General features: G+C 38.6%; 1 protein-coding gene across 6 annotated transcripts; it reads left to right on the forward strand.

The window, feature by feature from the left end:
- The first annotated feature begins 1,229 nt into the window (after positions 1-1,229).
- Positions 1,230-21,169, forward strand: LOC124126657 (tumor necrosis factor-like). Of its 6 annotated transcripts, none has more exons than XR_006859812.2 (4): positions 1,230-1,399; positions 2,036-2,065; positions 3,161-3,262; positions 3,463-4,329. XR_006859812.2 is itself a non-coding variant. In XM_048386581.1 (4 exons), exons 1-4 carry the CDS (start codon positions 2,014-2,016, stop codon positions 20,733-20,735), a joined length of 582 nt encoding a protein of 193 aa, XP_048242538.1. In that variant the 5' UTR covers positions 1,660-2,013; the 3' UTR covers positions 20,736-21,169. The 6 variants fall into 6 exon arrangements, 3 of the variants coding, with proteins under 3 accessions (XP_046346113.2, XP_048242538.1, XP_046346112.2); XM_048386581.1 differs by lacking the exon at positions 1,230-1,399 and adding an exon at positions 20,356-21,169 and having other exon boundaries at positions 1,660-2,065; positions 3,463-3,510; XR_006859811.2 differs by lacking the exon at positions 2,036-2,065.
- Positions 21,170-23,994: the final 2,825 nt, after the last annotated feature.

A 23,994-nucleotide genomic window follows, 5' to 3' on the forward strand; every position in this document is an offset into this window, starting at 1 on the left:
ACATGCATATCAATTTCAGCACCGACACGCTTACAGGAGGTTTGACAAAACTCATTCGTAGCTTGATCTCTCTGACCGGAGAGCGCCCTGAACAGTTTGACACCAGAATGGGTTATTTAAATGTTTGACAACGTCAAGCACATCATATAACTCAAGTGCTGAATGTTCATCAGACCATCTGCCTCAAGGATACATGGCGTTGGTTGTCTGCAAAACACTATTCGATTATCTGTGTGCCTCATAAATGAAGTGAAGCATAACAGTTCATTATAGTTCAAGTTTCCCTGAATTATTCATTTTTTGTTTTGTAATTCCTGACTTGTGTAATGCTTTATTGAATTTACGGCCAACACAAAACTCTAAGAATCGAAACATGATTTGTATACACGGTTTTGACTGAAACAGCGAATGACTGAGGGTCATATTGTCAGTTCAGTCGGCATTTCCCAGGATAGGGTACATTCCATTATCACAGTAACGTTGGCAATGGAGAAGGTCTGATGAAAAACGCTCCAGACACAACATCGTGCGTCGTGAGATTCTAGCTGTGATTGAAGCTGTACTAGAAAGGTTCCTGCAACGATGTCTGTCTTTTGATGAAACCCGTGCTGACCACTGTGAAAACAACAATAAAAACAATGGCAGCATTTGACACCACCACAACCAAAGAAGGCAAAGAGTCCCTGGTCCTGGAATGCCGAGCGTGTCATCATGGTGGTAAGGCCAGACAAAAAACGGAGCATGTTTCACTTTTGAGCCAATTGCAGAAAGAAATTAGGACACGAGAGTAAATCAGTGGAAGGGAATTGGCCATTTGACTTTTATTTAACGATACCAGATCATAGGTAGACCTGAAACTTTGGTTAAACTTCTTGACTAGAATTCACATACATAATCAGCGTCCCCATCCTTCTCCACACACGAATTGACGAATCCCGGTTCGCCCCGATTATGTTTCTAGGTTTGTCAGCACCATACTCGTGCTCGGGGGTTTCACCGAAGTGGTAAACGTCTGAGACATGCACCACTTCGGGCTTTCCTCCCACATTAAGCTGACACGCCGAGATATAACTGGAATACGGTTAAAAGCGGCGTTAAACCCAACTAACTCACTCACTCACACAAGAATTGACAGTGATCAGCATAAATCACGAACCAGCTGTCCGTAAATAACAAGCCCCTGGGTGACATCTGTTGCATCTATCGACTTTTAGATTTTAACATGGACAACCAAAATGGCGGAAAGTTAACAACAGGTTTTAGTTGTATTCTTGCTTTCATCAACATCCTTGCCTGTGTGATTTCATTTGTTTCCATCTTCATGAGCAACAATTACATCACCTTACCTCAGTCGCACATCAGACAGAATGATACAAGACTGGGACAAATGCTTGCTGAGGTAAGTACCAACCCTCGGCGGGCCTTGCCTTAGAACAGATGACGTAAAAATAAATGAACAGAATATCTTTAAACAATATAGGGTGGGTGGGTGAGTTGGGTTTAACGCCGCTTTTAACAGTATTCCAGTTATATCGCGGCGTGTCAGCTTAATGTGGGAGGAAAGCCCGAAGTGATGCAGGAATCTGACGTTTACCACTTCGGTGAAACCCACGAGCACAGGTATGGTGCTGACAAACCTAGAAACATAATCGGGGCGAACCGTGATTCGAACCCACAATCATAGGTTTCTTGCGTGCCCAAGGGACGCAACCCAGCACAGCGGATCGCTGCGCCTTAGACGACTGGGCCACCCGTGCCCCCTTTAACAATATAGAAAATCGCTTTCCTTTAATTAATGACCATGTTTGTATATTCAAACGTGTACTGTTGTGTTAATATATATCAAAGGAAGAAGGGAGTTGTGAATAAAACTAACGTTAATCACAACTGAAAAACACATGAACAAAACGTCTACACCGAGGTCCGTCTCGTTATCGATTTTGTAATAAATAATAAATTATGCATTTCAACAACAAACCTTAATTAATAACATGGCTGTTTTTCTTTTTTGTCATGATGTATGACACCAAATCAGACACCCCCTACAGACTTGTCCTGCCTGAAGGTAAAAGCATGATTTCTCTTGATATATTAGCAATCTTTGCTAGCATATTTTCTGAACAGCCCAGTTATCAAGAACGGAAACTGAACAACATTGCTATAATGTATACAGGTGATTTTGCATAAGCGGAAATATACTATTATTATCCCTAACTTAAACGGAGTTTAGTATGGAATATAGAAACGGGGTTTCGCCGGTCCGTCCGTCGCCTTTCGTTTCTGGAGAACTCATAAACTTTCAATATGCTTTCCTGTAACGCCTTGCTCGTAAATGATATATTTTCCTGTTCAGGAACTAAAAAAACATACATTTGTTTGCGTTTCCAATGCAACAAGATGGACTTCAAATGGGCTTAAGGGTTTGTTTCCAAAGCATCAACCATTTCTTCTTGAAACCTTGTATACATATCAGAAAAGTGACCTGGTGACATTTACTTTTCAGGAATTGTTATATCTGGTATACATGTTTGCATCACCCAGTTCAATTTAAGGGTAGGGTATGTTTCAAATACATATATCCATATATTTTCATTATTTCGCCATGAAACTTTGTTAGGACATCATTTCGATTTATTGGTAAATGGGATTTAGTTATTATGTAATACATATGCACATACCACATATTTGCAAGAATTACTCTAGGGACGTTGAGTGAGTGAGTTGGGATTAACGCCAATTTGAACAGTGCTCCAGTTATATCAGGGCGTGTAAGCTTTATCTGGGAGGAAAGTGATTGAGTGAGTGAGTTCCGGTTTAACGCCGCTTTTTACAGTATTCCAGTTATATCGCGGCGTGTCAGCTTGATGTGGGAGGAAAGCCCCAAGTGATGCATGTCTCAGACGTTTACCACTTCAGTGAAACCCACGAGCACGAGTATGGTGCTGACAAACTTAGAAATATAATCGGGGCGAACCAATCATAGGTTCCGTGAGTGCCCCGGGGGTCGCAACTCTGCACAGCGAATGGCGATTCCTTCGACGACCGGGCCACACGTGCCCCCTAGGAATGTTGAGAGAAAAGACATTATGAATATGCATCTTTGATATATGGCTACAGAATACCCTAAAGAAGGACGTTAATATCAACAGTTCATCTGCAGATGAGGACAGAAAGCAGGATGATCCCCCTGACTTACAGTTTCTCAATCTGCTGAAACCAGTGGCACACTTCTCTGGACTTGACTTTGACGAAGGCACTCAAGGTACATGGATTTGTATGAACTATAAAGAAGATATCTATTAAAAGTAACTTTAAGGTTTCATCTACAATATATTTTTATATCACCACACAAGACTAAGACTTATTTTGATAATGATCAATCATGGTTGGTAGGATTATCAAAGCCAACACACAACCATTGTATCTGTATACCTGACATGATAAAATGTGTATTATTTGAAGGGGAGAGAGGCAATCTGAGCGTCACACGAAACTGGGCCAACCCTGATGGTTCTGACAGAAAGCTCCTGTACAACGGGATGAGTTACGAGAACGGCTCCATCACAGTACCGGCAGCAGGAGTGTACTACATCACAAGTCATGTCAAGTTCTACGTCGAGGACAACAAGAAGGACGACAAGCCACTCCAAACATTCCAGCACCAGGTTGTCCGCTATAGCGCCTCCAGCCAGACACAGCTCGTGTTGTTTGAGAATGCCGTGACTGAGTGTAAAGAGGGCATCAATGACGGAGCTCACCTGGAGTACCCGAGTGATGCTGGTGGACTGGCTCAGTTAGATGCTGGAGACCAGGTGATGGTGAAATCGTCACATCTTCATTTGCTGAGACACGATCGTGACTGGCACTTTCTTGACGTCTTTGTCATATAAAGATGCAGGAAATGCTGGCGAAATTACTTCTTTGCTTTCGTTTTGCACCATGCTTCGTCTGTTCCATTAACTATACAGTTCTTTCCTGGCATCTATGCATCTAACTTTCGGTCATATCAGTTTACATGTCAGTCAGACCTGATTTATTACACCAAGAGTGTCCAACAGGATATACTCTAAACTTTCAGTACAGCTGTTACCACCCTTTCACGGTGTGCACCAGATTGATAACTATTGCTGATTTGTAATCCATGATTATTGATCTGTTAGCAAACAACAGACGAAGTCCATACGCCACATGTGTGCAGTTCAGGGTTACCTAGTGTTAATCGTTTTGATTTGACAACCGCGACTCACTACTAACATCCAGGATGGAACATCCAGGCCGACTCTTGTTTGTTGATTTCTTCTTCGGTACAATAAACACAAGTAAAGATTGCTGCTGTGCATCAATTGTCTCCAAATACTCCATTTTTTTCAGAGAAACCAATATGGCGCTCTCCTTCAAACTAACCCTTATACCCTTAGTGTGTCGTCTGCTACCCAAGCTGGGGCCATCTGGTAACAATTAATCACAAGCTGTCAATATACAATACAGAATAATACATTAAGATGGCAGTTCCCATGTAAAGATTAAGTATTTCTTAGAAAGTTGAAGATATTGTCAATATACAGACATATGTAGCAGACGACACACTTTCCAACAATGGGGAACAGGGTAAAAGGAAATGCTAAAATATGAGTAGGCTGGTTATAATCGAACTCTACCTGGGCTATCAGACGACTCACCAGTGTAAGATGTATTGAAAAACCACGATTAATTCTCAACCTTATCTAATGTTAATTCAACAATTTATCATATAATTGGCAGTGGGATATTCTGTTAATAACCTCTCATAATTCTTTTTTCAAATGGAGGGTCTCCATAGCAATTAAAAAATGGTTTATTCATGGTGAACAGTTTGAAGAGGTGTCATACTATAAATATCTTGGCATTCTAATTTCGTGTAGAAATATGTTTACTCAAGCATGTAATACTTTAGCTAAACAGGCAAATAAGGCTCTAGTGCCAATTACAAGAATGATGGTCAAATATCCAGACGTAAACGTTGATACATAATTTAAAATCTTTGATTGTAAAATGTTACCCATTTTGCTATATGGTGCGGAAATATGGTGTACAGAAGTAAGGAAAAGCATTGGAATTATACAAACTAAATATTGTAGATATTCTTTGAAAATGGGATACAAATCTTCAATTGCTGCTGTATTAGGTGAACTTGGAAGAACGAGAATGTATGAACATGGTGTTGTGAGAATAATTAAGTATTGGATTAAGTTATTAAGAATGCCTCTGGGTAAATATCCAAAAGCATTGCTATTTCATGCGTTGTAAATATGATGAATTAGGTTATAAAAATTTGGTTTCATTTGTAAGATATACATTGTTTAGTTATGGTTTTGGTCATGTGTGGTTGATGCAAGATGTCGGAGACTTTGATGCTTTTATTTATAAATTTAAGGAAAGAAAAGAGATTTGTTTATGCAAGAATGGTCAGATTGTATTTCTAATTCACCAAGGCTAGATTTATATTGCACTTACAAATCCTAACTACAACCTGAAAAATATCCATCATCGATTAAGAATGTAAATTTAAGAAGATATTTTACAAAATTTAGATGTTGTTCAAATGATTTTTAAATGCATAAATATAGAATGTCTAGTGACCATGACTTTGCTTACAGTCTATGCAATTTCTGCAAAGAAGACTTAGACGATGAATACCATGCACAATTTATATGTCAAGCTTATACAAACTTAAGGTTAGGGCATTTGCCCTCGTATTACTATCAATATCATACCCTGCACAAGTTTGTATTATTACTCACAACAAATGACGACTTTATTTCAGCTAGCTCTTTGTATTGACAAAATGTTTAAACGTAGAAATTCCAAAGCCAATATTAACTGAAGCGCACTCTCACAATATGTCAAATATTATCCAACCATCTGTACTATTGTCCTCATGGCCAGACTATACGGAATAAATTCTGTTCTGTTCTTTTAAATGATCTAACGAAGGTATATCTTTTGCATACAAATGAAATGTTTATGAAACTGTTAGGGACATGTTCTATGGTGACCAGAATCGGAACAATTTAAGCTATTTCCTCATTGAAACAACCGACAATGAAAGTAAAATATAACATTATAAAAACTGTTTGAAAAAACTTTATTCATGACAATATGTGGTTTACAAAACTTTTCGTGATCGATATTCGTTGCCCTCTCTGTCAACCACTATCGTAAGGATTTGGCAGAAGAGGTTTTGAAAGTCTATCACTTGTTGGCTAAAGCACTCGGCTCCAAATTAAAATAAGAGGTATCTACTCTACAGTGGGACTACATCAAATTTCAAAACAGTAGATTTATCTCCTAAATGTCATTTCGTTTCTGCAAAGAACTTCTCCAGGTTACTCTGAATCCTTCCAGTACTCGTGAATCATTTAGGGTATGCCATCCATGTTAACCTGACACACCGTTACATAACAACATTGGCAATCAAACACTCTCAATTAATACTTTGATGCAAATAGAAACATCTGCCGGACTTAACCTGCTGAAGCCAGTTGCACACATCTGTGGAACTGACGTTGACGTAGACAATACAGGCACATTGACATCTACGATTTACACTCATCATAACCAACAGACAACCATGATTCCTGCATAACTGGCACCATAGTATGTGTATATTACTGTTTAATCCTATACTTATATATATATATATATATATATATATATATATATATATATATATATATATATATATATATATATATATATATATTTGCCACGTGTCATGGAGCTGGGTTCCAAAATGATCAGGAATGTCATTAAATAAGAATAAATTAATGAAAACGTGGTAATAGGTTCAGAGGTTTATTTAGAGATCTACTGATTATAGGTGCGGCTTAGCTAATCAGCTTTATTACAGCAATAAAATAAGAGTAGCTAAAACAACACTTTGACAAGATACCGACCAGATTCGTAGACAGCCAATTAAGTCGGCTGCGACCAATTAACACCTGAGTCACAATTTTATATTAGATATTTTATCTACAACTGGTGAGCACAAATACACTCTTTAAAAAAAGAAACGCAAAGGTAGTATGTAGTTCATTGAACCTGACAACACATAAAATCCGGTATATAAATTGGATATATGTTATTGGAAAATATTGTTGGCCTGATATTCGACAAACGGTGCGTCTTAAACGGCATTGTCTTCACAGTTGTTCAAAAATGTCATGGAGGAAAACAGTAAATCAAAATGCACGTGCAAGTTATTGCATTCGTAACACGTGGTAGTGGCTACAAGAAGGCAAGCATAGGCCAATGCTTTGTCATTCAACTGTCAACATTTTTCAAGTTCCAAAATGCCGATCGGAACATCGCTATATCCAAAGAGGGGGGATCGCAGTCTTCTATTGCACGCCACTTCAACATCACAGGGGGGGGGGGGGGGGGGGGGCATTTCCTACATCACGAGATTTGACTTGTTTGTGGTTCAGGGACATTTGACAGCAAATCGCAACATGAATCAAATTCTTCAATCTCGCCTTCCTCCAATCATTGACCGCAAGAGGAAGATGTTTCAACAGGACAACGCTCCACCGCACACAGCTCGTGTCACGGTAGACTACCCCCATAGTGCCAACATCAACGACTTGCCCTGGCCGTCGAGATCTCCAGATCGCAATCCAACCGAACACCTCTGGGATGGACTCGATCGACGTGTACGTCAACGTCAGAACACGCCACAGGCACTCCTACAACTGGCCAACGCGTTACAAGTAGATTTCCACTGGGCAGAATTCGTACACTTATCCAGTCAGTGCTGAGGAGATGTAGAGCCGCGATTGCTGCCCGGGGTGGTCACACAAGATACTGAGTTCAGAGCTACCTTGTGGCCTTATGTGACATGACAATGAACAGTTTTAAAAGCCTTTGCACAACGACAACATGTGACTATCGAACTAAACAAAATTCACATTTGTATCTATGATATTAATGAGTGAGTGAGTTTGGTTTTACACCGCTTTTAGCAATATTGCAGCAATATCACGGCAGGGGACACCAGAAATGGGCTTCACACTTTGTACCCATGTCGGGAATCGAACCCGGGTCTTCGGCGTGAAGAGCGAACGCTTTAACCACTAGGCTACCCGACCGCCCCTATCTATGATATTAAATTAAATATATCAACTTTATTAGGTACAATAAATTTACTAAAAATCGATCTGTGCGTTTCTTTTTTTTGAAGAGTGTAATGGGTAACAACAGATGCCAACCACATATGTTTTTACAGAAATCATAGCTGACCATCGCGCAAACTGAATCGTTAAAAGTTTAGTATACACTGTACGGGAGGTTGCTGTACTCCAGTACTGTGATTATCACCTACTTTAAATTGCTGATTGTACCAAGCATATTTTATGTAAGTATATTTGGGCAATCGTATTTCTCAGACAAATTCCCTTGCAATGTTCAATGTGGCATTAATCTATCAAACGTATTAACATCAATGGTGTAGTAATTATCTTCCACATTGATGATGAATTTTTTCGTCGTTGCGGTTTCGTGCAAAACACGGGATCATATTCATGTGACAGTAAATGCAGCCACTCACGAGGTAAGTAAAACTATGTTCCTGATAAAAAGATAATTCTTATTGAACGAAATGAGTTAGAAGAACGGATTCATCACAGTACCGGCAGCAGGAGTGTACCACATCACAAGTCATGTCAAGTTCTACATCGAGGACAACAGGAAGGATGACAACTCACTCCAAACATTCCAGCACCAGGTTGTCCGCTATAGCGCCTCCAGCCAGACACAGGTCGTGTTGTTTGAGAATGCCGTGACTGAGTGTAATGAGGGCATCAACGGTGGAGCTCACCTGGATTGTCCTTCATCATCAAGCGTTCGTAGACCTAGACAACAACATTAACAGACAGAAGTTATTTCACTGATAAGTATGTTTTGTTGTATTAGCACCTGTGGGGTGTGTGTGCTCTTCGTCATGGTTGTCTTCGTGAAAGTGGCCCCCATAGAAGTGATAACTGAGGACGGCACTGTATGCTCAGGTATACCGCCAGTGCTTGAACAGTGAAAATAATGCTTTAAATCAGTGTACTCGGAAAAATCAGGGTTTGGACAACATTTACTAAAAACGGACCATGTCAGACTTGAATCATATGGTGGCCGAGAGGGGACATCGCTTTCTCGCTTTCTCGCTTTCTCGCTTTCTCGCTCTATCGCTTTCTCGCGGTATAGCATTATTCCCTCTTGGCCACGATATGGGTCGCATGCGTTATGTGTTTCTTTACGATAAAGGTATATACGTAAAACAACATTAATGAATTGTCCTCAGTGTGTGTGTGTGTGTGTGTGTGTGTGTGTGTGTGTGTGTGTGTGTGTGTGTGTGTGTGTGTGTGTGTGCGTGTGCGGCGGCGGCTGATATGGGTTTTAATCATAAAAGAGAGCTGTGATTTTTCCAGTCGCATTTCAAATTATACATATGGACGGAATGTTGAAATGTTCTCACTATCTACTTAAATATAATTTGACAGTACAGACATATGTGCTTTTAGAACAATCCACTTATTTCTGCAAATAGCAAATAGCACCGCTCAATAGCGCTGAGTAGTACGTACTTCCTAAAAAGCAATAGTGTTTTCTTAAAAACAACGCTTATATCAATGTTTATTCTGTTTGCGGAGTAGATGTCATCAAAGTGGAAGTCCTAACCCAAGCAATGGTAATACTACCGGATGTGCATTATGTAATTTCTAGTTTTTTGATGACATATTGTTCTCAGTAACCGTAATGTGGAAATAGATAGTAGATTGGTTTTATATTCAAATTGGTATTTCCGCTGGGGGCAGTAGGGTAGCCTAGTGGTTAAAGCGTTTGATCGTCAAGCCGAAGACCCAGTTCCATTCCCCACATGGGTACAATGTGTGAAACCCATTTCTGGTGTTACCCGTGATGTCACTGGATTATTGTTAAAAGCGACGTGAAACCATTCTCACTCACTCACTCACTCACTCACTCACTCACAGCAGTGTTTATCAAATTATTAATGCAAGTACATATATTTGTAGATTTGCACAAGACAAGAAACACAATTCAAGTTATACATACATCAAATGTCAAAAAGAACATTTACGGACAACCTTATGACACACTGTAACATCATATACTACCGAAAACAAGTTATAGAACACCCACAATTATAAGATTGTATTTTTGCAAAACAATCAGCCATGACTAATTAACCATAGTCTTCTTAACTTCTTTTGAAAAGTATATATATTTAGATTTTAACCTGATTTATTTAGAGCGTATTGCCATGATCTGCCACGCGCTTTCGGCGTGATGGCCACATACAACTGGATAAATAAAGAAATAAATAAATTACATTTTACGCAAACATCGGTGGATTATTTTAAAATCACCTACGTCTGTACAGTTAAATTATGTTTTAAGTAAATAGTGAGAAAAGTTCAACATTACCTCCCAATTGCAGCAGATATCACATGCGGCCCCTGTAGTGGTCAAGAGGGGATATTGCACACATAGTTAAAACTTTCATAGCACACACAAAATATGTTTAACATCCAGCCAAATCTTGGCTTACGAGACACTACTTATTTATTACATTATGTACGATAAAATACTATTCACAGTGGTATAATCCTTAGGATATGGTGTAGAACAATAAACAATGCAAGTACCATATGAATGATTGTCGTCTAAAAAACATGTTTCTTAATATAGAAACAATACATTTGATGCGCTTAGGTTTTTTTTTCATATAACAATTTAATGAATAGATCTTTAGGTTCTGTAGAATTGTAACAAGATATATTGATGTTGTATCTTAGGTCCAAATGAACTTCTGTTTCCACTTTGTTACAAAAATAACAAGTTCTGTGCTCTTAAGGGATGGGGAGGTCTATTGTGCCGACCTGTCTCCACATGGAGGGAGAGGCTTCCACAACGTAGTCTGGACGGATCTATTTTCTGAGAATCCAGGATATAATGGTTTGCAAGTATATTTCCGGGACAAGATATTTTTTTTAAAAGACGGTAGTTGCGTAACTTAGTTCCATGCTGAGGATTCGATGTATCGTCCCACTTTTGTTCAAAGGAAGTATATTAATCTATTATCTTGAGTTTTTTCTTTATGAGATATCACATACTGAGTTGAGCCTGGCAAAAATATCAAATCGTGGATATCCAGCTGCTGGCTAATTTAATGGCTGGCTAGTTTTGCTATCTTCGAAAAATATGTGTGCCAGTCTATCTATCATCTTCGCTTCTGTTGACCTTAAAAAAACATCTGAATGTTTCAAGTCTCTGTTTTACAAGGCACGAGGACCAACCCATTTCACCTTGAATCGCTGTGTTCGATTTTGTACGTAAAACGTCAAGGAAAAATCGACAGGCTCTGTTTTGTATATTGTTAATTTCTCTGTTGCTGTAAAGTCCCCATATTGGCGCTCCGTACAGCAGGGTCGGTTGTAGATTTGATTCATACAGTTTTGTGAAAACTTTGTAAGCCATGTCACAAGACTTGTAATATTTGGAAATAAGCAGAGCTGGAGCGCCCAGAAAAGCGATCTCCTTTATAGTAAACTTCATGTTTAGATACTCCTCGAACCACAAACCAAGGGACTTAAAGGCTTTTGCGTAGTCTAAAGTCTCGTTTTCACACCAGCTTTGATGTATAGACTTATTTCGAAAATGCACAATCTTTGTATTCTTATTAACGTTGAGACGCCACTTATAGCACGAGTTAGTTTGACTCTTAAACCTGTAGACTTGCCCATTCCTCTTTTGTACAGGATTCCAAAGCTCCATAACAATCCGCACAAAGAGAGATATATTGCTGGGTCCAGCAAATGAAACACCAAATCCCTGTCTCAAAGACTAACTATAATCCTTAATACAACCAAGGCAGGGCCTTTTTTTATATTCACAGACATTATTTGAGACAAGTGGAATTAATAAAAAGTTGATTCTCAAAAACTCAAAAGATTTGCTTGACTTTTTGCAACCAAGAACCAAGTTCCATTCTGTCAAAACATTTGATTTTTTCAACTTTTGTACACCACTATCCCACATGACAAACTTAAGGAAAATCTTCATTCCTTTATCCATGGACCTTTTGTTAAAAAACATGGTGCCCACAGATTCAGTTAGGAATCAGAAAGCAAATACCATCTGAAGTTTACTGAGTAAAAAGTATGTGAAATTCTGGACTTCCTCATTGATAACATCTACATAAAATTTTGGGGTAAGACAATCAAGCAAGAGGAAGGCATCGCCATTGGCACCAATTATACTCCCCTTCTTGCGAAATCTGCTTCTTTATGTATATGAATCAGAATTTCTGCTCCGATTGGCAAAGTCAAAACAAGGTTATTTGGCCAAAAAGTTTAACTTCAGATTCAAGCATATCGCTGATCTGATATGGTTCAATAACCATCAAATAGCCCATTCCTTTTCTCTGATTTTCCCACCTGAACTAGACATGAAGGAGACCAGTGAGACTGCCTCATCTGTTTCATATTTAGATCTATGCATATCGATTCAGAGTGACAAAACACTCTCAACAAGACTGTATGACAAAAGGGATGACTTTAACTTTCCAATAATCAATGTCCCTTCATGTCGAGGAAAATCCCAGCAGTTCCACCCTTTTTTGATTACATTTCACTTTTGAGATACATTCGAGCAGGCTCTTTCTACCAAGATTTCAAAGAGCGTCATACGACTCTTGCTGAAGTTGCTTGATCAAGGTTAAAACATTCAAGGCCTCAATAAATCTTTCACAAAGTTTTATGGCAGACATGTGGAGGACATTTCCAGTGACAAAAATGATGTCCGATGCAATTCCCTATTTTGACTTGTACCATATGTTCCCGTGTTTTTTCAGGTGAACAATTGCCTTGCCTTTGTATATGTTTTTGTGATGGTTGCCTCAGGTGGGACAGGATACGATCGCCTTTTCGCGAACACCTGGTATTATTACTATTTGATAGTGATTCATAAACACATGCTCAGGATATCGTCCGACTCGTACAAATCACTCTTCTTTATGCAGAGATTTCTACTGGATATGGAAAGGGTTTCGTCGCTTTATTTATCTGAAACTCGAGCTCCATTCGTCTTTTGTACTGGATTCCAAAGCTCCATTAAAGTCTGTACAAAGAAAGATATATTGGTGGGTCCAGCATATGTACGACCGAATCCCCAAAGATTAACCAGAATCAGTAAAAGAATCGAGGAAGGACATTCTTTAATTAACAGAATATATTGAGACAAGTGAAATTAATAACATGTGGGTTTTTAGGGTTTTAAAGAATTGACTTGAAAATTTGCAATCTCAGAAAAGAACCAAGTCCAATTCTGTCAAAACATTTGATTTTTCAACTTTTTACACAATTCAATTGTAAAACATTGAAAGCAAGTATAACTTTAATATGTGAAATGTTGAACCTACTCAACGATAACATCTGGTGAAAAGACATTAAGGCAAATAGTAAGCAACCCCATTGGAAGTCAATGTGTTCATCTTCTGGCTGATGTTTCTTTATATACTCTTCAAAAAAAGAAACTTCACACTGACTTTCACAATGTAATATAATGCGATTGTTTCAAAATAGGACACAGAAACCATAATTGAAACACTGTTTGAAGATCAATGTACACAATGTTCAAAACATTAATCGTGTCAGTATCGGTTGTGCCCACCACGTGCATCAATCACCCCTTGACACCGACGACCCATAGATGCAATCAAGTTGTCAATAACACGCTGTTGGATGTGCTGCCATTCATGCTGAAGTGCATCAAGAAGCGCCGGAAGTGATGGGGCGGTGGATTCCTTCTGCGAACGCGTCGATCCAACTCGTCCCACAGATGCTCAATCGATCTTGTGCTTGGGTTGTCACCTTTGGTCTTCCTGACCTTGGTCTGAGGTCAACTCTGTTGGTGTTGTTGTATCGGGTCCACAGTGCGGAGATTGTCTGTCTAGATACGCCAAAGTGCCTGGCCACTTCTTGCTGAGTTGCTCCAGCTTGTGATCTCCCAATGGCGTTGTTCCGTTGAGCTGCATTCAGTCTTGGCATTCTGTCACCGCCTCTACTGCCGTTATAAGGACGTTATGAACAGCCGTTGATGTGGATTTTTAAACCCATTCAGCAGGGAGGCCTGCATGCCTAAATGCAGGATCCTGTGCTGCACGTTTTTTACAGGCGGTTGCGTTTGGATGAAGCTGTAAATTGATCCCAAACGCTACGTTTATGTGCTTTGCATGTGTTTTCGCGAATTATAGACACATCATCTTTCTGTTTGACTTATTTGGTTCTCATTTAATGTAATTGATTTAGATATTTGGCAAAACGTGGTTTTACATCTATGTCAAGTTTCTTTTTTTGAAGAGTATATATATATGACTCGGAATGGTATTGTTATTATTTGAGAGTGTTTCACAAATATATTTTAACAGAAGTCTTGGTCGGCCATTGCGCATAATGAACCAGTAGAAGTTTAGAATTCATTGTTTCGGAGTTTGCAGAAAAGTAAGTACTGTGATTATTATTGTTTTAAATTGCGTTTATTACAATAACATTATTTTTTTCTTTGTAAAGTTTGGCCACCGTATTTCTCAGATAGATTCCGATGGAATGTCTAATGCCATATTAATGTATCAAGAGTATTAACAGTTAGATAGCACTATTAAACCTCGACAGTACAAGCAGCAACATACACGCGAACATGGAAGGCGCTACATAAGTACATACATGCAATCTTGGACGCGACGTTAAACCCCATACTCGACATGCCGAGAAATATCAAAACATTTCAAAATCTCCCTCATGAGTCCACCTATCACCTTTTTGTGGAATGCAAAAACTAGATTAAATACAATACCATATACTAAAGTATAGTATCTCAGCATTCTGTCAATATCTCCTTTTACGTTACAACCTAAAGTACCGGAACCAAGTAGCTTCACTATCCATGTTGTCAGTGTCGCCTGCCAGTTCCCCTTTTAAAAGCGAATTCATATTAATTGAATGGTTAATCTTATCTTTGATTATAATATTGAAACAAAAATGAAATAGAATTATGGCACTATTATTAAATCCAGAAAGTGGGTAGTTGGTATAACGCCGCTTTGAACAGTATTTTAGCTTGTTTTTCAGAGTGTCACTTCAGTGTGGGAGGGAAACTTTGAGTGATTCAGGTCTTCATATTTGTTGGAAGCCCAGTGATTGAATCAAAGAACTTCGGTCCTGGCGATTGCGATCGACGACACACTATATACAATTCAATAACCAGAATACTGAATTTCTATTGATGATGTGTGAGGTTTTACATTTGTTAAATGTTGCTAACAATCCTCCGTTTGAAGTTTGCAAATGCAATATGGATTTTTTTATAAACGATAATGGGACAATATATAAACATATCAGTGATGTATGAAAGTTTAATAAACGTTCTTCGATTTCTGACCATTTTTCAATTGTGTTTGAAAGAATCAGTTTATGTACAGTAAAGTTTAACAATAGCCAGTTTGGTGCAATTAAGTGCTTTGAATTTCAACATGTTTGGTCTTTCTAAATATTTTTTGTATGTACAGCTGTCTCTCTTCATTGATTTATTTTCATTAAAAAGAAATAATGGAATGCCTCGCTAATATCACCAATGTTACATAATTTACATTTCCGTTTATGTATTGGTATTTTAGTCAATCTTTCCTTTTCAATAGGCAGGTGGTGGCATGATTTTCGAAATGGAATAAGCTTTATGGCCAAAGGCAATGGTTTAAATGTCAAATAATTTGTCAATTATAATTCAGATGTATTTAAGTGTAGGCTGAGCCTTTACTTGAATATATGCATTCAAATTTTGCTTAGCGTTACCGGTTAGACTACGGAATACGGAACACAGATTTTTAAAGTCAGTATGATAAAATTAATGCGAACACTTACAACTGCTGATTTGTCATATTATAAAATGTGTTTCATTCCCTTTCGTTAGTGACGAACTTGCTTATTTCAGCAGTTTTTAATGTCTTTTTTCGACAGTGGTGTCGAGAGCGACGTTCTCTTCAGAGGTCATTATCAAACCATGGTTTGTACGAAGGGCGAATAGTTTTACACTTTGAGGATATACACTCATACACGAACTGTTTTATTTGAGAGAGGAATTTTCACCCGTATCATCAACACCGTTACGTTCATTAAATATTTCTTTCAAATTATTATGTACATGTATAATTTGAATATTCATTTTATCGACGTTAGACTGTTTGTAGAGCCCACTACTAAGAACTAACATAACAATTATGTATACTTCATTTCCAAATATGGTTGTTCAAATTGTATCAACCAATATGTAATATTGCAACCAACTACAAAGCATAGATTTAATTGCAAAACACACCAGCAATTAAAATACATATATACATGGACAATTGCAAGTAAATGCTTGAAATGTGTGAGAAAAGCCTAAATTTGGTGAAAACCATGATCTCAGGTATGGTGCAAACAAGAAAAGGATCTTTATCAGGGAATATGGGATTTGAGCTCACGAGCATTGGATCCTGGCTCGTCAGAGGGAGGCAAATCTGCACACAGACATCCCATACACAGAGTAATGTAAAACTAATAATTTGTATTGTTATGGTATCTGTTCACCTATTTGTGTTACGCCGCAATCAGTATTCAAGCTACACCACTGAGGTCTGCATATTGCCCGGACCAGGCACTTGACACCATGATCAAAGTGCGGCGCTGTCGGCGCACGAGCTCACACAACCAGTCTTACTCTATGCCCACTTTCACGATTCATGGTACTCGGGCATATACTAACCCGGAATCTCCGTACGATTGTAAGAGTGCTAGTTGACCTATATTTTATGTTAAAAAAGTGTTATAGAATTTTTTTGATCCATCATATCTAACCCTTTTTAACGTTTGTTTTCAGTGGCTTGTAATTTTGAGTGCACACGTGGGAGGAACAAAAATGCCACAAAATTGACTTGTTTTCTTTCTGTTTTGGTTATCCTCAACATAATTATTGTAGTGGTTGCAGTACTCGTCACATGCAGAACATTGTCATCAAACATTAAGAAACAGGATCTGACTGGATCAGAAGGGAAATCATTATTGCATGAGGTGTTAATAATAATAATAATGATGATGATGATGTGGGCATAATCTCAATGTCAGTGTTGATTATGTTGATGGTTCTGTACTGCTGGACGGTACAGAAATGAATGTCAACCAAGCGAAGTGCCATATCAAGTCGGCCCAGACTCAGTTTTTAAAGGAGAGGCTATCTGAACGACGACTTCATCGAGTCTATGTGCAGTGTGTTGAGATGATCAGCAGCCCTGCAGAGTCCTTCTCTTGGATGAGGTCAGCTGGCTTGAAAGTTTAAACAGAAGGCTTTCTGTTTGCTGCTCAGGACCAGTCACTTCCCACTCGAAACCTTCAATGTGTGATTTTACATCAAAATGTAAATATGAAATGTCGATTATGTAATGATATTAATGAGACTGTCCAACACATTTCTCAGTGGATGCCCAGCTTTGGCACAAACACAGTATCTTAAGCGACATGATGGGAGTGGTTCGATCATTTTATTACCGTCATCGCCATGCTTGTGGTTTTGACACAGAGGTCCATGCATGGTACGACCCGGAATTTGTAGAGGGCGTCATTGAAAATGATGAATACAAAATTCTTTGGAATAGACCCGTATACAGCCTCAGACGCATCCAGCCAACAAACCTGAACTTGTACTTTTTGATAAATCCAATGAAAGCATTTATATTATTGAATTTTCTTTCCCTTTTGACACAAATGTCATTGACAAGATTGAGGAAAAACATGGCAAATATGCAGACCTCGCGTTCGAAATGTCACGCTTGCATCCCAAGTACCAAGTTGTCCGACTCCCCATTGTTCTCGGTGCCTTAGGTTTGGTACCCCACAATCTGTTGACTGATATTGGGAGAGTCCCCGGGTTTGCTACCAGGAATACAGCCCTCCTGACAATCTGGGTAATGCAGAAGGCTGCAGTGTTGGGGAGTCTTCATATTCTCCGAAATGTTCTGGATGGTTTTGACTAGGCAGCGCTTCCTTGTAGAAGTCCTATTCGCTGTCTGGGCTGTGTGTAGAGGGGTCAAGAGCCCTGAGCTGATGACAGTGCCAGGATCACCCAAACCCTCTTTGCTGCATTTTATATTTTAATATGTACATCATAATAACGATGATAATAATAATAGCTTCAAACCAATCCTGTCAGATAAAAGACCCTTTCCCACCCTTGTCCAACAGACTGCGGCAACGTCGTCGTCAACACCCACGCCAACGTCTAAGATAACATTGTTAACATAAGTGCTATATTGTAAAAAATATGATTGATCAGATAAATTATACAATTTACTAATGCTTGTTAATCTTCTTGTCGAGGTCTACGGACTCTTGAGGGTGAAGGATGTTTTGACCACGGACACTAAGTATGGTGAGTTTATTCAATGTCTTCTTCCAAATTTGTACCCTAGTTTGACATGCACCATGTTCACGTGTTTTATCAGGTGAAACAAAGTGGCTTGCATTTGGATGTAGTTTGTGACGGGTGCCACAAGTGTGGGACAGGATTCGCCAGGATGCGAACGCTTGGTATTATCACTTTTTTTATAGAGATTTTTGATAAACTAATGCTTATGATTTATGATCGTACAATTGACGCTGCTTTGAGCAGATATTTCCCAAGAACATGGAAATGAAGGGCTTGTCACTTCTTTTGAAAAACTAGAAATGACATGATAAATGCTTACATGATGAATATACTCAACACTGTTTAGCAAAGGCTTTGAATGGTGTAAACCTGATCAAACAAATGTTGAGAAAGAGTCGCGTGACGCTCTGTGACATCTTCATAGAAAGACGTTGCTTGATTGTCCCTCAAAAGTTGTGAAATGTAGCCTGGTGCTGCTGTAATATTGCTTGACATACTGAAAAGTTGAGGTTATCCCTCTCGCTAAACAGTGTTGTGGAAAGTGTTTTGTAGCTCTGAATCTTTATGCATATAAGGATGGAATACATGAGGTTTTACTTGTATCTTCTGTTTCTAGCTCAGGTGGGTTAAAATTATTATTAAACAATTATGAAACTGAGTAGGCATAGTGTACAATAGCATGGGCAATTACTGTCAGAATGGTTTAAGAAATTATAATAGGTGATAAAATGAAACAGATATAGTCCCTGTGTAGTGGAAGTTTAACTGATATTTCCACTGTCATCAAACCTAATGCACCCACATAAATTATGATTATGTTCACGTTCAGTATTCAACCCTTGCATTTATTGCAAGGTACCTGTCATGAGGGAATAGTAAGGAGTGTGTCATGTTCGTGTCATTAGCCAACGACACATCCTTTAATAACATATATTTTCCATCAACTTTAAGATGATGGGGGTATTGGGGATGTCCATCCAGATTTGCAGCTTCTGAACCTGCTGAAACCAGTTGCACATTTTTCTGGCCTAGACTTTGACATAGCAGTTACGGGTATGCGATCTTCTATTATACAATTTCTATCATTGCTGATGTTTTGTAATGCATTATGTGTTTGTCACTGGACAAATTCCATCTTCCCGAGGCAAGAGAGTTAACTGACTTTAAAAGTCCAGTTTCCACCCTTGCCGAACTAGGCTGGAATTCCTGGACTCGATCGTAGCGCCACCAGTGGCTATTACGAGTTATGTCCTTTCTATGCCTCTCCTATTGACCAATCAGATTTAACCTCTCGTATCACTTGCATTTGCTTCAAACGAAACGGTGGCGCCTAGTCAAGTCAATCTGATCGAAAATCAAGATCTATATTGTGATAAAACGAGTCTTAGATCGCGAAATGCATCAAATCACGTGAGCACCTTGATTAAAAACATGAACAGATTTAGAAAATATCTGTTGACAACGAGTTAGCGGTGCACATGCTTTGCAAATCCTGCAGTCGGCGGAAATCTGCATGACGCTTTACGAACCGGATTTCGATTTCGGTGCGCGACTTTGAATGGACTATGCATAGACTCGTTAGTCCAGCCAAAATGTAACTCCATAATACCAGCCTAGTTCGGCAAGGGTGGAAACTGGACTTTTATAGTCAGTTTACTCACTTGCCTTGGGAAGATGGACAAATTCAGACTATGCATGCACCTGTACAAATCCCCAAATATAGTTATGTCTGATAAACAACGCGCCTCGATCAGTCAACAAAAAGCTATTTGGTGTCATGAACAGCGATTATTATCGATTCAGATCACGGGACTCAGTTGACGACATTGAGGAATTGGGCCAACCCTGATGGTTCTGACAGAAAGCTCCTGTACAACGGGATGAGTTACGAGAACGGCTCCATCACAGTACCAGCAGCAGGAGTGTACCACATCACAAGTCATGTCAAGTTCTACGTCGAGGACAACAAGAGGGACAAAAAGCCACTCCAAACATTCCAGCACCAGGTTGTCCGCTATAGCGCCTCCAGCCAGACACAGGTCGTGTTGTTTGAGAATGCCGTGACTGAGTGTAAAGAGGGCATCAACGACGGAGCTCACCTGGAGTACCCGAGTGATGCTGGTGGACTGGCTCAGTTAGATGCTGGAGATCAAGTGATGGTGAAGGTGTCACATCTTCACTTACTAAAGCATGATCGTGACTGGCACTCTTTTGACATTTGTCTAATATAAATATTTCCCAGCTGACGAGCCACTTACATTGACTGAAAATACAACGAGAAGGTTTGGTCAGTATCTCTTTATTCGACAGAACAGGGCTAAACTGTATTGTCAGCAAGTGTACAGGCTTTTATAGGTATACCTACACTAAAGCATTAAATCGTGACGTCCTTGTTGTATTTCACTACGAAACGGTAGATAAGTTATGTGGCATCTCCCTTCAATGATAAGTAGAGTTTGGGGAATTGTATACTTGGGGAATCTTGGAAAGGGATGGAAACTGTGAGCTCAGTGTTGAGCGTGATTTTGTTTTTTGTATGGAGCGGGGGTGATGGTCATTGGTACAAGATACTTACTACGATGTTTTTCAACTACGGTAATGGTTTTAAAATAATTCTAGACTTACTACAGTCGTCACGTGATTTGATTTTAACATAGTTTCTACGCAAAACCCATACACAGAAAACACAATGTGTGTAGAGTTGCGTCCCTTGGGCACGCCAGAAACCTATCCGCCCCGATTATGTTTTGAGGTTTGTTAGCATCATACCCATGCTCGTGGGTTTCACCGAAGTGGTAAACGTCTGAGACCAACATGACAGGGCTTTCCTCCCACATGAAGCTGACACGCCGCGATATAACTGGAATACTGTTAAAAAGCGGCGTTAAACCCAATTCACTCACTCACCGTTATACCGAAGAAGCGATTTAGTAAATTCTTGTCAGCATCAGAATAAGAATAATACGGGGGTGTTTTTGTCCACAATTTGGATGTATTGTACCATTAAATAATTATTGTTACAGAGGTTTATTGTGAATAGTCTCTTGCAGTCGAATTAGATCATTTATAAATGCTTTCGGAAACAGTGTACCAAAATATGGTTCAATGGGGACAACGGTGACATACTGAATGTCCCAAGTGATTGCATCAGTAGCATAAGTCTTGGACTAAAATCTGGGAGTAGATATCCTTCCCTCTACATGTCCCAACACCGTGGGTTGTGTATAGATACTTGGTATACCAGTCATGTTACAGGCGAACCTCGTGTCGAACAATATGAAACCTTATACCTTGCTGTGGAATAAAATCACTTAGTACTGACACAATACAGGCATACACCACAACCATAATACACTTACTACATTGGATGTATCGACTTCAGATATTTCATTCATAATGCAACAAAGGCCTTGTGGCTGAAAATATAAGACCTATCTTGTTATGGTTTATGAATGTATCAGATGATTGAAGCAGGGCCAATACTGGCAGTATTGTTCTATACGCCGTGTTAATCACTCCTGGTTGGTGGCCGTTAAATATAAGGATGACCATTCACATCACGGGATGCGTATTATCAAGGTATGGCATTCACAAGTGCAATAAGGTTTATTGTCACGATGATTACGTTTGATACCAATTTATATTACATGTGGTTTAAACACAGAGGCTTTTTCTTCTGCCTATAAACAACAACGTCACTATACATTGTATACATATGCATTTAATTAACAGTTCTGCCTATTTAAAAAACTACTGCCAAATGGCAATTTCCTGTCGCTTTTTATTTCTGTGTATTGATTTCACTTTGATTTACAGAGGATGCACCTGCAATATAGATAATAGCAACTATGCATCCATAATGGACTTTGTGTTTATGCATAACCATCTGTTGTAACAGAAAGCGTGGTTGAGCATTGCACAAGCTGTATCATATTCTGTTTTGTATTGATTGTACAGAATGAAAGTAAGTTCTGTCATTACTATTTTGATTTTAATTTGCATGTATATCCTTCCCTCTACATGTCCCAACACCGTGGGTTGTGTATAGATACTTGGTATACCAGTCATGTTACAGGCGAACCTCGTGTAGGGGAAAACTATTCACCAGAATTTTAAACAACCGTTTAACTAAATTCTTAGATAAAAATAATATTCTAACACCTGCCCAAGCAGGATTCAGGAAATCTTTCTCAACTGCTGACAATATATTTGTAATTTATATGCTTATGCAAATTTTAAAAAATAATAAACAAAAATTATACTGCGCTTTCATAGACTTTACTAAAGCTTTTGACACTGTTTGGCGAGTGGGATTGTGGAGGAAAATGCAGACTATTGGCATCAAAGGTAGATTTCTTACGTTAGTTCAAAATATGTATAAAAATATTAAATCGTTGATACAGTGTGATGATAAAATGTCAGGTTACTTTCCTTGTAATATAGGTGTCAGACAGGGAGAAAACCTATCCCCTCTATTATTCTCAATTTTCATAAATGACGTGGAAATCTTTTTGCTTTCATCTGGGTGTGGAGGAGTTAATCTCAACTATGATCAAGATAAAGACTTAATTGTATGGATCCAATTCATAATTCTATTGTATGCAGATGATGCTGTATTATTTGATGAATCACCAGAAGGTTTACAGAAAGCCTTGGACACTTTTAATGAATATTGTGAAGAGTGGAAATTACATGTAAATATAAATAAAACAAAAATTGTGATTTTCGGTGGTGGCCCATCGAAAAATTCGAAACATAAATTCCACTATTCTGATAAAACTCTAGATATTGTCGACACTTATACGTATTTAGGAATTGTACTTCACAGGAATAGAAAACTAGTATCAAGTCTTAAGTCCCTCAGTGATAATGCTTTGAAAGCAATGTTTTGCCTGATAAAAAAATCAAGAAATTTAAATTTACCTTTGGACTGTGTATTATCAGCTTTTGATACGATGGTATTACCAATATTAACTTATGGTTCAGAAATCTGGGGCTTTGAAAATTTAGAAATTATAGAAAGAATACACCTCAAATTCCTCAGACTTATCACAGGATTAAGAAATTCAACTCCTCGTTATATGATATATGGCGAATTAGGTAGGCTACCATTAAGAATAATAATTTGTAAACGAATGATATCTTTCTGGCACAAATTAACATACCAAACTGGAGTGTATAAACTTTCACAGCTGTTATATCAATATCTGTCAATTAACGGGAACAAGACTATTGCATCAACAAATCCCTGGGTTAGATGTGTTATGAATATATTAGACAGTATTGGATTATCTTATGTATTTAACAATCCGTCAATCTGCACAACAAAGTGGCTAGTGTCAGAAGTAGAGCAAATACTTAAAGATCACTTTTTTCAGAAATGGAGAAGTGACGTTAATTCTAGTTCTAAAGGCTTATACTATAAACATTTAAAGGACACTCCGGTTCTCGATAAATATCTTCTATTGCCAAAACGAATAGCAATTCCAA

The sequence above is a fragment of the Haliotis rufescens genome, unplaced genomic scaffold (assembly GCF_023055435.1).
Source record: "Haliotis rufescens isolate VD_foot unplaced genomic scaffold, xgHalRufe1.0.p SCAF_6, whole genome shotgun sequence".
NCBI classification, from domain to species: domain Eukaryota; kingdom Metazoa; phylum Mollusca; class Gastropoda; order Lepetellida; family Haliotidae; genus Haliotis; species Haliotis rufescens.

Bases quoted from the DNA above. Each gene is read 5' to 3' on its own strand.
- LOC124126657 (XM_048386581.1), top strand. From the start codon at position 2,014: ATGATGTATGACACCAAATCAGACACCCCCTACAGACTTGTCCTGCCT. The intron at 3,263-3,462 runs GTACATGGATTT...TATTATTTGAAG, and splicing joins CTTTGACGAAGGCACTCAAG to GGGAGAGAGGCAATCTGAGC. The intron at 3,511-20,355 runs GTTCTGACAGAA...CCAACCCTGATG, and splicing joins AAACTGGGCCAACCCTGATG to GTTCTGACAGAAAGCTCCTG.